This window comes from Pelodiscus sinensis, chromosome 7 (assembly GCF_052426305.1).
Source record: "Pelodiscus sinensis isolate ZL-2025 chromosome 7, ASM5242630v1, whole genome shotgun sequence".
NCBI lineage: Eukaryota > Metazoa > Chordata > Testudines > Trionychidae > Pelodiscus > Pelodiscus sinensis.
The window spans coordinates 42,309,448-42,324,089 of NC_143058.1; the positions used below are offsets into that span (position 1 = coordinate 42,309,448).

The 14,642-nt window shown below is 46.8% G+C and overlaps 1 protein-coding gene across 1 annotated transcript in view; it reads left to right on the plus strand.

Annotated features, from left to right (window-relative positions):
• MYO3B (myosin IIIB) overlaps window positions 1-14,642 on the plus strand; it is a 337,904-nt gene that overhangs the window by 164,851 nt on the left and 158,411 nt on the right. The window contains exons 22-24 of the mRNA XM_075933604.2: window positions 1,201-1,280; window positions 11,821-11,898; window positions 13,657-13,862. Coding sequence (XP_075789719.1) covers window positions 1,201-1,280; window positions 11,821-11,898; window positions 13,657-13,862 — 364 coding nt within the window. The remainder of the gene's footprint in view (window positions 1-1,200; window positions 1,281-11,820; window positions 11,899-13,656; window positions 13,863-14,642) is intronic.

Consider the following 14,642-nt stretch of genomic DNA (forward strand, 5'->3'; position numbering starts at 1 on the left):
CAAAACTTTTGCGCTAAAGGGCCAATGTAGACAGCCCAGATTTGTTTTGTGCAAAAAAGCCCCAATCGTGAAAACGGCAATTGGGGCTTTTTTGTGCAAAAGCGCGTTTAGATTAGCATGGACGCTTTTCCGCAAAAAGTGCTTTTGCGGAAAAGCCTATGTGCGAATCTAGACGCTCTTTTCCGAAAATGCTTTTAACTGAAAACTTTTCCGCTAAAAGCATTTCTGGAAAATCATGCCAGCCTAGACGTAGCCCATGAGTGTCTAGCAGATGGTCATGGGCTTGGGGCTCCCCTGTGCAGTGGGGAGCCTGCACTGGCACTGCAGCCACACATCCTCCCCCTGGGAGGCTGGAGTGTCAGTGCAAGTTCTCACTGCAGGAGTAGGGGGCGAGCGTTGCAGGCTGGATCCAGGGGAAGGATTCAGGGGAAGGATTCAGCTCCATAGACTGCCACTCCCCTTTCCCCCATCTGGGGGAACAGCAGCACAAGAAACCGCTTGCCAGGAATCACGGCCAATGGGAGCCGCGAGAGCCAGTGCCTGGAAATGGCAGGAAGCATGGAGCCAGGTTAGCACTCCTCTTCCCCTCATGCCCAAACCCCACCCTCATCCTCCTCATGCACCCCCTCCTGCCGAGACCATGCACCCTCAGCCTGCTCTTGCACCTTCCCTTCCTTCCAGACTCCACCACCCTCATTACATTCTTGCACCCAACCTCTCTGCCAGATCCTCACCCCCAGCTCGCTTCTGCCTCCAACCTTCTACCCAGCCTCCCCAGCCTCAGCCCACTCCTGCTTCCAACTCCTGGCCAGCCTCCCACTCAGCACTCCCCTCGCTCCTGCTTCTGCATCCTCCCACCCAGACCTCCTCCCCCCTCAGTCCACTCCTGCACCCATTTTGTCATTGTGGAAGGTTGGCTGGTGGTCCGCAGAAACATCTGCATTGAGCAGGGTGGACCATGGGCCAAAATGTTTGAGACCACTTTCGTAAATCAATAATGCATCCTGGTATCTCTCTTTTGTTACCCTTAGTATTTCTGAATGTTCAGTGATGTGGAGGATCTGAGTTGGGCATAAGTGTGGTGATATCTTGTAGCATTTAGTGCTGCTTCTTCAACTGCTTTCTTATCTTTCAGATTTTCCCTTCTCTGTATGAAACAGCAACTGTGCTTTCAATTTGTGTTTCCATCTCTTTTAACAGGTAACTTGGCACAGGCAAGAGCCAGAGTAACAGCAGCATCTAGGTCTTTGCCTCCACAGCTTAGTGCTGGGCGCATCAAGGTCAGTAGTATTCTATTGCCTGGGGCCACTTGAAAAAGGAAAGAAATTAAGTCAGCATATTTTTATTGTGGATATATAGACAAGATATTCAGCTGCTATAAATCTACAATGGGGCTGATTTATGTCTGTGAACAATCTGGCTCTATTTCAGAAAATATGCCCCTTGATGTGGATTACTGTATCCAGTTTTGGTCACTACCCCAGTAAAAAGTCCAGCGAACACTAACAGATATTAGAGGAATAGTGGAAATTATATCTGACAGCAGATTGAAAAGCGTTTAGATGAAATCTTGGCCTCATTGAAGTCAATGTCAAAACAGCCAAGGAATTCAGTGGAGCCAGGATTCTACCCTAGGAGTCTGTAGTCTGAAAAGGTTTAACTGGTTGGAATTTGGTTGGCTATACAAGGTTATGAAGGGCAAAATGGAAAACTGACCCATTCTTATGCTTTATCCTGCCTTTAAGGCAAAAACATTTGAAAGTGAATGGGCAGCCAATGTAGAATCACTGAAAGACATGCATCTTAATGGAACATACAATGGAACTATGGAATTAGCTGCTCCTAGATTTCATCAAATAAATATTGTGGCGAGATTGTAATGGATGTGCTATTTTTCTGACGATTAATAACATTTGTTGCACCAGGCTTTATATTCTATCACTCTGCTGGCTAGGTATATTACTAATTGGGTTTTGTTGGTTTGCTTGCTTGTGTATTCCCAGAATGCATATTATTAATAAACAGTGGTAATAATAACTACATTAAAATCAGCTTCCAGGCTTGTTCTGTTTTGATCCCCCTCCCCCCCTTTGGCCCTTTTATGGCCATTCATAGTTCATCCTAGAACTTGTACTTTTCACTATACTTGCGAATACAGATTCAAGTTTCAGAGGTTTATTCTCTCACTGGTATAAACATCGTTAGTGCTGAAAGGAAGACAATACCCTATTGAATTTCCTTGCATGATATCACTTTTACCTACATTGTTTTTCCAGTGTCAGCTACACCCACCATAAGTCATCTCAGCACACTTTTTACTGATTCAACCTGGGTGGATCGCAGCAACTCTGTCCTTAGTAAAAGCATTCAGTTAAACTAAATAAAACTGCTTTTATCAAAATCCTCGAACTGGATTAAAAACAGAACCAATAAATGTGCAGAAATGGATTCTAGCCCATGTGGCTGTAATCCAGTGGTGTCCAACCTTTTTACACCCAAGATCACTTTTTAAATGACAGACCAAGCCAAGATCTACCGCCCAACCCCTTCCTTGAAGCCCCGCCCTCTCTATTCTCCTCCTCTCCATCACTTGCTATCCCCAATCCTTATACTGCTGCTTATTTTTTTTTAAATTATTATTATTCTGTAGGAAGAGGTTTTTCCAACATTTGGCCTGTCTACACTGGACCAAATGTCAGAAAAAAACCCCTTCTTTTGGAAGCCACCTTATTCCTTGTGGAAAGAGGAATATAGGGGTGACCAAAAGAGCCTGTTTGCTCTTCCACTAAAAAAGCGGAAGAACAAATGCAACCCTGGATGCAGAAGAGTTTTTCTGGGATATCTCCAGAATCCTGAAAAACTCCTGCAGTCTAGCTGGACCCTTGCTGTGTTGAGACTGGATGTGTAGGCTCTGGGGTGGGAATGAGGGATTTGGGTGTGGGAAGGGGTGAGAGGTGCAAGCTCTGGGAGGAAATCTGGATGCAGGAGGAGGTGGAGAAGGGGACACTGGCTCGGGGAGCGGGATCCAGGCTGGGCAGTGTTGGGATACTAAGCAAGCCACAGGCTTGCGGATGTGAGGATGCAGGAGTTTGGGTTGGAGTATGTGAGGGGCTGAGGGCATGAGGTTCCAGTGTTTGATAGGCTCAGATCTAGGGTCTGGGGAAGGGGGAGTGCAGGAGTGGTTGTGGCCAGATGGGGGCTTGGCCCCAATTGGGGGTTTGTTGGCCAGGCTTCATTTTTAAATAGAATACTATGTTAAACACAAAAAGTTTCTGAATTGTCCTTATTTATGAGAATGGCAGGGAACCTGCCTTGAGTCAGGGGTCACTGACCCATAGAAAAGTCATTTGGAAGCAGGGGACACAGTACTGGGGAGGGGTGCTAGTGGGTTCTGGAGCAGGGAACAAGGTGCCAGTGGGGGCAGGGGAGAGGGGGCAGGGTGCCAGGACAGGTTTCTGCAGCAGCGGACAGGGTGCTGGGGGGCACAGGTTTCTGCAGAGGGGAGCAGGGGGACAGGTTTCTGTAGTAGGAGACACGGTGCCAGAAGGAACTGGTTTCTGCAGGGGGGACAGGGTGCCGGGGGACAAGTTTCTGCAAGGGGGGCAGGTTTCTGCAGCGGGGTCGGCGGGGCAAGGGAGAGGGAACAGGAGGGCAGGGGACAAGTTTGGGGCAGAGGAGAGGGAACAAGGTTGGGGGCAGGGAGTTCCCTACACCAGCCACGGAGGGAAGCCTCCGACCCGCGCTCCCTCCGGACTGACCGCAGGGCAGCCGGGCTGGAGCGAAGAAAAGCGGCTGCCTGGCCAGCTGGCCATGGTGCTCAGCCAGGGTGCCTCCAAGCTCCACGTGATCAGGCGCAGAGGGGAAGCCACCCAATCAGCAGGAGCGCGGTTCAGCCTCCTCTGGGCTGAACGCTATAGCCAGCAGGCCAGGCAGCTTCTCCTCTGCGCCAGCCCACGTGGAGCGTGATGCACCCTGGCTGAGCGCCATGGCCAGCTGGCCGGGCAGCTGCTTCTCTTCCCTCCAGCCTGGCTGCCCTGCGCTCAGCCCAGGGAGGCTGCGCCTAGCTCCAGCTGTGAAAGCCACAGTCAGCTGGCTGGGGTGTTTCAGCCCTCCCGACCTCCCAGCTCCCACCATTCCTCGCAGCTACTCACCTGTGTTGTTGCTCAGTGAGTAACTGCTCCTCAAATGAGGAAATCTAATGTAAATGAACTGCGCAGAGGGCTCAAGAGCTACTCTTAGAGCCCCTGAGATCTACCGGTAGCTCATGATCTACTGGTTGGTGACCACGGCTGTAATCATTTAGAACCAGGTATTAGTCCCTGCAACTATTAGAGAAATGCATTTTCAGCACCATCTGCAAAAAGAAGAATCTAATGGCTTCTCATTTTTGCTTTCACTTTTTTCTGTTTGGCTTCCAACAGTAGGGCCTTGTCTACAAAGTTTTACCAGTTATTCTGATGTAGTATCTGTTATTCCCCCATTACCAGCAGTCTTATGGACAGTTTTATTTCAGTATAAGTTTTTTTTTCCGGTTTAACTTGTGAAATAAGCCAAACAGAAAAAGACAAGTCTTGCACTGTAATGAGGGTGTCTGAACAGTGGGGTGACTACACTGACTTAAATGCACAACTTAGTTTTTACTGAAAAAATGTTCCCATATAGACAAGGCCTTAAGTCAGCAGTGGTCAACCCAGACTAGTGACTGGACCACAGGAGTGGCCGGTGTAATGTAGAAAGCTCCTATTTGAGAGGTTGTGCTACTTCCTGAGCACTGTGCATGCCCAGACACACTGAGCATGCTCAGCAGTTCTCTTGCAGCCATGTAGCACATTACTATAAAGTAGGAGCTTTCGACATTACACCCGCTCAGGCCACTGCTTACCTGTGGGAAAGCTCTGAAGGACTCCCCTGGCCTAGGTGGAGGGGGATCCATTCCTCCTGGCCGTTTATTGTTCTGCCCAGTCCTGCTTAGCAGGCCAGAACAGGGTCCCTGCTGCCACAAATGATCCAGCCCTCCCTGCAGCACACACATTGCATAAGGCTGGCTGGCTACCTGCGTCTTTGATTAGTCCTTTGAAAAGTGATGATGGGGGAGGCCGGGTGAAGCCCTGCTCTCACTACTCCTGCCTCTTTTAGTAAATTGCTCCAGCATCACATAATGGGAGGAGTCATCCCATAAAGTCCCAAATTGAAATTCTCCTGTAATCCAGGAGCAGTGGTTACTGCATGAATAATGCAGAAAGATTTTGAAATTGTAAAAAACACTTTGCACAACTGCACTTCTCAGCTCTTTCCATCTGATGACATCAAAACACCCAGCTAAAACAATGACTTTACACAAACTTCTGTGAGGCAGGCAAGTATTATTATTATTATTATTATCATTATCATTATCTCTGTTTTTGGATGGAGAAACTGAGGCACAGGATAATTAAGTTTCTTATTCACTTTTTTTTAAATCAGAGGAAAAACTCCCCTTGGGTATGTCTACACTTCATTCCTCTCTCTTGAGAGAGAGAGGAAAGCAAATGCAGACACCCAAAATTGCAAATGCAGCGGGGATTTAAATATCCCATGCTTCATTTGCATAATCGTGTTATAGCGCTATTTCGAAATAGGAGTAGGGGTTATTTCAAGGGAAGGGTTTTATCTCGAAATAACCCTGTTTTTTCTCTCAAAATAGCACTATTTTGAAATAGCGCCATAACGCAATAATGCAAATGAAGTGCAGGATATTTAAATCCCCGCTGCATTTGCAATTTCAGGTGTCTGCATTTGCATTCCCCTCTCGAGAGAGGAATGAAGTGTAGACATACCTCTTGAGACCAAGCCTTAAGTGGTGGGTTCAATGTCACACTGGAACTCTGTAACAGGAAAGCCATTAAGAAAATCCCTCATGTTCACATTTCTAGCAGAGGGGGGCACAGGCCACTGGTAGGAATATCACCCTGAAACCCCAGCCTCCCCCAGTACAGGAACTCGTCAGTGAGGCTGAACCTGAACCTGACACAGTGTAAGGGCTGGCCATGCCCCTCGGTGCCAGATGTGGCTGGGCAGGCTCAGCCCAACATGAGCCAAGTGTGGAGGGGGTTACTGTGGAGGGATCCAGCTGTGGGGCAGTCTGGGTGTGGGCGGCTCAGTGGGATATGTGGATGCATGGGGACTTGGTGGGGGGTTCTCGTGTAGGGGCAGTGGGACTCTGGTTGAGCTCATTGGCAGGGTCAGGGGAGGTGGGGTTTGGTGTGGGGTCCAGGTGCTGAGGAAGTGGGGCTTGATAAGGTAGGGGGTCCAGGTGCAGCTTGCTGGGGCTCAGTGGGGTGTGGGAGCCAGGTGTGGGGAGCTTGTTGGATGAGTCCAGGTTTAGGGGAGCAGTGCTTGTGAGCGTTAGATGAGCCCAGCTGGTGTTGAGGGGACACTGCATGCTGGACTCTTGCTGCCCCCCATGATTCCTCATCCCTCTTTTCTCCTCCATCACCATCCCCACTCCCTATTCCTTCCCCACTGCCTCTTCCTCCTCACCCCCACTTCTCTCATTCCCAACCCCCCTCTCTCCCCCACACACACCCTTCCCACACACACCCAACTGCATGGCAGGGCACAGAAAACAGGAAGCATGTGGGGAGAGGGCAAGAAGGGGAGGGGACTGGGCAGCTTTCTCTGCGGGGCTCGGCAAAGCTTCCCCCCCCCCACTCCACACATTAGCAAGGGGGAGGGGGACAATGCAGAGCACGTGTGGGGAGAGGGCAAGGGAAAAAGAGCCCTAAGCAGCAGGCTCAGTAGCTACTGGGCTGGGCAAATGAAACCAAATCCATCACCACTCCACACATTAGCAAAGAGGGGTGGGGGGGAGCCAACGGAGCAGGGAGAGTGCAAGGGAGGAGAAGGGGGCGCAGCAAGGAGGAAGCCCACTTTGCCCACCATGGGCCAAGGTGCAGGGATAGTGGGACTGGATGCAGTGAGGGGCTGAGCAGGGAAGGGGCTGAGCAGGAGCAGAACCCAGCAAACAGAAGAGGAGGCGGCGGCGGCAGCAGCAGGGACACAGCAAACTGGGTGGGGTGGTCTCTGCAGAATAGGGCTAGCAATCCTTCTGGAGCCAGTGAGATGAATGGAACTGAAGCTGCTGCTCCAGGAGAAACCATGTGACCGTAATTCGTGCCTTGTGTCTGCTCCATGCAGGTTCAGGGGCAGGCTGCTGAGGAGGCTTCTTGCTTCTCTGCCTTCCCAACCGCCCTGGATCCTGCCTGAACCACACTAGCAACACTCACTGCACAGTAACCCCTGCGGCAGCTGGAGGCAGCAAGGGGCAGGGCGGGGCAGGCCAGCACAGCTACAGCTTTGGGCAAGCTGTGCCTTGTTTTGCCTTACAGACCAGACACCCATGGTGGTCCTGTCTCCTAGGTGAACTTATTCCAGGGGTGGGCAAAAGGGCCTTTGTGGGCCAGATCCGGCTTGCCAAGCGGGTTGATGTGGCCCGCAGAGTTCCTGCCGCTCCCCCACCCCCAGACCAATCAGTGCGTAGGGACGGGGGAGAGCGCGGTGAGTAGAATTAACCTTGGTGGTTGACTCTAAGCACTGCGCACTGGAGGGCAAGGAGCAAGAGACTTCGTGCTCCCCCCTGCTAGGGCTGCCAGGTGTCTGGTATTGACCTGGATGGTCCTGTATTTTCACCTCCTGTCCAGTAAAAAAATTCACAAAATACGGGACACCTAAAATGTCCAGTATTTTCTGATTTTTTTCCTGGCCAGCAAGCGAAAATCCCAGGTGCTTACGGGGTTCTGCAGGGGAGCTGTCCGGCCCAGAACAGGGAGACAAGATGGCAGGCAGCTGCCAGCAGCCTGTTAGGGCCAAAAAGCCTCAAAAGCAATTCTTAAAGGGTCCACGCTGGGTTTTGTTTTTTAATTATTTTTTTAGTTTTTTTTGCTTAACAACTCTTGGGGTCCTTTTTTTATCAACAACTTTGGTCTCCCCCTTTTTTTTCTCAACAGAATTTTTTTCCCTGGTGGTTTTTTTTAGGGGGGGGGGGCAGTATTTTTGGTTAAACCATCTGGCAAGCCTATCCCCTGCCCCCAGGCCAATCAGGGCTTGGAGGCCAGGGGAAGCACTCAAAGTCTCCTCCTGCCCTGCCTCTCCCCTGCAAGAAGTGAATGGCACTTAGAAGTGCCACATGCTCCTTGCAGAATGGGAGCAGGGTGGGTGGAGACTTCGCACACTCCCTTCATTCCCAAGCCTGGGGGCGGGAGGAGTTCATGAAGTCTCCTCCCAACCTGCAAAGGGCTTGGCACTGCTCAGCTGGCAGGTGACTCTAAGCACGATGCTCCCTTGCAGGGTGGGAACAGACTTTGCATGCTCCCCCGCCCTCAGGCCTTGATTGACCTGTGGGTGAGGGAGGAGGGCGACATGCAAAGTCTTCTCCAGTGCCAGGGGCATGGGTACCTAGAGGAAACTGCCAGCTATTCAGAAGAGCTTGCAGTTCTCTCGGGGGGTGGGGTGGGGGAGACAACTCCCCCACCCCCAGACCAATCAGGAACTGTGGGCAGGGAAGCATGGAAGTATCCTGGCCCCTCCCCCTTCTGCTTGAGGCCCTGCCCCTTCCGGGGTGGACCAGGGCCACTTCAAATATTTCTGAAGTGGCCCCTGGTCAAAAATGGTTGCCCACCTCTGACTTATTCTGTGGTTCCAATAGGAATGTTCAAAGCAGCTGCCTAGCCAAAGCAGATCTGAAACTCCAATGGAGATCTCTACTGCTCTGGTTAGAACACTGACAGTTACATCATGGCGTGACCTCCCAAAACGCATTTCTCCTGTGCTATGTTACAGGGTCTTTCCTTTGGCATCTTCAAAATAAGTAACATACTTCACTGAGATCTTTTTTTTCTATTAATATTATAAGATACATACAGAACTCTGGGCAAGGGACAGCATCACAGGTTATGAAATCATACCAGCACTTTCAATGGAAGCTAGTTGCCTTTGTATTATTTCTTTCCCAATATAAAGTCTGTTGTCTTGGTCTAATGCTACTTAGTGCTTCATTTCCTTTATATTTTGCATGCAGTCTTCTAAATACCTCCTCAAGGTAAGACATTGAGAACAATAATCTCTTGCAACTATTTTTATAGTTCAAAGGAGTGGTCTTGAGCCTTGGAAAGGATCAGTGAGGCGAAGTCCAGTAAGGGTAGCCCACATGGTGACAACAGCATCATTTGGTTTGAATGTTCATAGTCTATACAAATGCCACCTGTTCAGAGCAGATGGTAAACTACCACAGAGCAAGTGAGCACTAAAATGTTAATGCCCCATGTAAGCCGTATGCGAGTTGTTTTGTGTAATTTTCTTGAGCTGTAAAAGAGCAACACAATCTGCCTGTGATTGGTAACCCTGGTATTTTCATTCACAAATTCTGGTTTGATTTTTCATAAGGACAGCTGTGTTGACAATATTATTGAGATGTGTGAGAAACAATGTACTGGCTATCTGTCTCTACCATCGAAAAATAATATTGTGTTCTATGCTGAAATGCCAAGAAGGTGGTATTTTGAGCAATGGAAGCTCAGCTGGGTGAGACATAGAATTGCTGGGCACCTAAACAGTCACAGAGGGTAATTAATAGCAATCCCTAGAGTAGGCAGACAAACACTTCTGTGTTCTATGCCCATATTAACTCTTAAATACTATTTAATTAACTGACATTGGTAATATTTCTGTGCATTACAAAAACAGGGCAGCTATTTTACAATTTACTTCTTGACTCTCATCAACATTTCAATTTATTTACAAGAAGGGTTAAAAAAGACAGATTTTCTTCCTCCCAGTGCTTGTGGGGGGGAGGGGGCCCTTTTGAAAGTCAGTTTCCAAGGTAAATGTATGTTAGTTGCTGCTCTATGGACCCAAAGCTGCGTTACCATGCAGAGAATCCAAAACAGAGACCCTGACTCTGTGAAGTGCTTCTGTGGTGATTTAGCAAAAGGCTGGATTACCAGGATTAGAGGGGGTCCTTGTGCTGGCAGAAAGATATAGGTGAAATACAGTTTGTTGAGAGACCCAGCTACCAGACAGGAGTAACCACTATTGGGGTGACAGGGCTACTTTACAGGGTCCATTGACAATCCAGCAATTGCCTGGTCATTGCTATTGTACCCTGTAGTTGTACCTACAGTTATGAGTTTGTATTTGTGGTTAGTGAAAAATAGGATTTTAAACTCTGAAATTTGAACCTTGGCATTTTAGTATATAGAAGAAAAAAGTGATACATATGTGGATATTTTTGTATAGAACCTTTCACACATGAGCGATCTCAAAGTAAAGTACAAGATAACAGATTGGATACTGGTAATACAAAGGCAAACACGGCAGCTGTGATGTGGTCTCTAATATCTCATAAACAACTTTGAAAATAAACGTTTTAGTGGAAGAAGTAACGCTGGCTGGTACACTGAACTTATAGCATCTCTTTCGCTACATGCTAGGAGGCCTTTAACATCAGCAGATCTGGGCAGAAAGGACCTTTAAAAACAAAGGATGGCACTTCAGCCTGCACTGTACTGTTGGGAATTAGTATATGTGTGCAAATCTCACAGAGGAACTGTAACAGTTATAAGGGGTAAAAATAATAACAAAACAATAATAAAAAATAATAAAATGCTTCAATAGGTAGCTCAGAACAAAAGAACCTATTGTACTAATTTTTCTTGCCTTCTTTCAAGAATTTCAGAATTGCCAGTGATTGGGTTTTTTTTTTTTTTTTATCTTTTTTTGTTTTAAATCAACATAAACATAGGAGACCTACACATTCTACGTAAATTGGCTGAATGGGTTCCCAGTGTTGTTTTCTCTGTTTTCTACCATTATTTTAGTAATGTGATGTTTTGGTACTTGGTTTCTATACCAGGGTGGGCAATAATTTTTAATGGGGGACCACTCCAAGTGGTCAAGGGCCACACTCTTTCATGATATTAATGGAGGGTCTAGGATGGAGACTGAGTGCAAAAGGAGGTTGGGGCTAAGGAACTGGGATGCAGGAGTGGGTGTGGAATCTAGGAGGGAGTTTGGTTGAAGGAGCAATGGAAGGTCAGCTAGGTGAGACAAGGCACTGAGATACAGGCGAGGGGCAGGGTCTGATGGAAGTTCCCGCAGGCTGGATCTGGTGGCTTGGTGGGCTACATACAACCCGTGGGCAATATTTTGCCCACCCCTGTTCTATATTGTAGTATAATTCTCAGTTGAGAGGTGATACCCTGTGAATAGTAAGTAGCATGCACATTCTTCAGATGGTCATTGTCTTATATTCTCTCAGGATACTGAGGGCAGAAGATACCAGGTTTTGTTTCTGCAATGCTGCATGGATCAGATTTTAGTTTTGTACAACCCAAAGGAAGAGTTTCATTATACCCAAATTATTAACATTTGAGTGGTTCAGATTAGAAGATTTAGTTTTGCAAAACCCAAATCATGGAGAATCAGATCCAGGTTCCATTGAGTCAGAGCCAAACATCCTCAAAGAGGGGACAGAAATAAAATATTATTTTTGGGGCTCTTCTCTGTAGTGAAGGGCGTGCTGAAAAATGAATGAACAAGACTGAAATTCTGTGGGCCAAGTTCTGAGAGCTGCAGAGCACCCACCATTCCTACTGTAATCAGTAAGAATTGAGTGTTCAAGCACTTCTTAAGAAACTGGCCCTGTGTAAATATAGGTCTCTGATGAACCATTGATAATGCATATATCCATGAAAGAATGACCTTGATAGATACTGTACTTTGCTCTCAAATCTGGGATCCAAGAAAATCTGCAGAACATCACTCATGTCTGAGTTTGTATTCCAGATTGACACCATGGAGATGATGCGACATCCAGAGGAAACAACCAACATGAAGAGACAAACCGTGGCTTCTTATTTTAGGGTATAACATGTAAACTTTACAAAATGCATTTCGATTGCATGAACAGATGATTAATCCAGCATTTGTGTGGCTAGGTGAGAGCGGTGAATGAGAGCATATCCCTTGCTCGTTGTGATGCCTCTCTAGACCATTGGTTCTCAAATTTTTTGGCCCATGGCCCTCCTCACTCAGTGCAGACCTTTCTACAGACCACCAACCAATCGCCCATGATGACAAAATGGGTATAGAAGGGAGTGGGGGAGCAAGCAGGGGTCAGCTCCCTCATACTCAACACAGAAGTGGGAAATGGTTTGACACAGCTCCTCTCCACTGCACTGCCCTGACTCGGGCTCCCAGCCACATCTCTCAAGAGAGTGGAGTGGGCTGGGACCAGGTCGCTCTGCTTCCCCCCACTTCAGTGATGTAGAGCAACTCAGCTAAGAGCTGGCAGAACAGAGCAGGCTGCAGCTGGATCACTCTGCTTCCCACGGCTCCTGCTGCCACTAGTGAGTGCAGGAGCAAGCCCAGCCCCTGCTTCTGGAGCCAGCCTCCCTGAAGTAATCCCCCCAGGCTGCCTTGGTCCCTGTGAGGACTCCCAAAGTGCAAGACCCTACTTTCCCAAACTGTCCAGTGCAGCGTGCCATGTAGACCCAGAGCTAGAAACAGTGACTTGACTGCACAGATCAAGTTGGTTTGGATTAGCATGGGATTCAGTGAATGGGCCCATATACACCAGACTGGTGATCAGACAGTGAGTCACTGAATCAGGTTATAACAGGAGTATTTCAATTCTGAAGGTTTTGAAAGGCAAAATATCTCTGAATTTCTTTTGCATAGTTCTTTGTAATCAATTATCAGATCTATGTATCAAAATTGAAATAGTTATTCTCTATTCCCTCCTCCTTGTAACACCCTTCAAGTACCTAAAAGGGTGTTACAAAGAGGAAGGAGAAAAATTATTCTCCTTCATGTCTGATGGTAGGACAAGAAGCAATGGGCTTAAATTGCAGCAAGGGCGGTTTAGGTTGGACATTAGGAAAAACTTCCTGTCAGGGTGGTTGCACACTAGAATAAATTGCCTAGGGAGGTTGTAGAATCTCCATCTCTGGAGATATTTAAGAGCAGGTTAAACACACACCTGTCAGGGATGGTCTTAGAGGGTGTTTGTTCTTGCTGTGAGTGCAGAGGACTGGATTTGATGACCTCTTGAGGTCCCTTTCAGTTCTAGTATTTTATGAGTCTATGATTCTATCCACTTACATAGAAGTACCCATGAGTAACTATATTTTAATTACTTAAATATAGTTCTCATTCTGGTAACATTTAGTATGTTCTTCGTTATATTGCATAGCCAAATATGGATGTTCAAAATGATCAGAGTTTGTAAAAATTGGATTTTCAACATAAAATAACTAAATTGAAACTTGCATGAAAAAACAATTGTCATAGAAAATTTTAGTGTGTTCCTCAAGCAACTTAAAATTTCCAGCTTCCAATAATTTTTATAAGAATATTGTTTTTGTTTGTTGCATCTGAAAGCTAGTGGTAGGGTTGAGATTGGGTTTTGGATATTTGGCACGTAAGTAAAAACATATAATAATTTTTTTAATGAAAATGGAAAAAATAATAAAAAATGTTCTTAGAAATAATTTCCTGGCCTTTCTATGTGATATATATTTACACATAGTTATGGATATTTATTGATTCTTTAAAATTATTGTACTCAGGTCTCTTGTCAATTGTTTTTATTTTTATTTCTTTTTTTGCTTTCATTGCTAGTATTCTCTGATGGATCTTTTATCCAAAATGGTAGTTGGACAACCTCACTTTGTCCGTTGCATTAAACCAAATGATTACCGAGAGGCACTGAAATTTTCCCAAGAAAGAGTTTTAATACAGCTACGGTACACAGGAATCCTAGAAACTGTTAAGATACGTCAACAAGGGTATTCTCACCGCATCCTCTTTGAAGAGTTTGTGAAAAGGTAAAACAGGTATCTTTTGTAACATGATTGTCCCTTTAAAGCTCATTCAGCAGATTGCAAGTAGCTGACACACCGTGTGGGTTTTTTTGCAGAAAATTCAGTAAATATTGGCTTGTACACCTATGGCCTGATTCCGCTCCCAATTATAACAGTGGAAAAACAGCTATAATCCTGCTGAGGTCAACGAAGCTACACTGGTGTAAAACCGGTATAAGTGAGATAAGAATCACGCTCTTAATGCTCTTATAAACTGTCCTCATCATCAAGGGCACCATTTTGGAAGGGAAGCGGGGAGCAGCAGCCGTACGCTCCGGAACGTGGCTTGCTAAGTGCTAAGGGAGTGAGGGAAAAGTGCTTGTATTCTGTGCATGCCTCTCACACCTGACTGGGGAACGGAGCTCAGAGCGAGGTAAGACGTATGCACAGCCCTTTCCCCTCACTCCCTTAGCATCCAAGGAACAGGATGAAAAGCAAGTGTTGTCCTGGAGAGCTTGGCTGCTGCCCCTCCATCCTGAAATGAAGCCCTTGCTCATCACGTATCCCTGTAGTAGTGGCATGTATAAATGAACACTTATATCACACGTACAGAGAAATTAATTATTTGACCGTTATAAAAAGACTGTGCACATGGTTAGAGATGGTATTAACACAAACCTTTATATAAAATCACCCAGGGTACGTCTACACTAGCCTCCTAGTTCGAACTAGGGAGGCTAATGAGGGCGACCGAAATTGCAAATGAAGCGCTTCATTAGCATGTTCCTGGCGGGTCGCCATTTT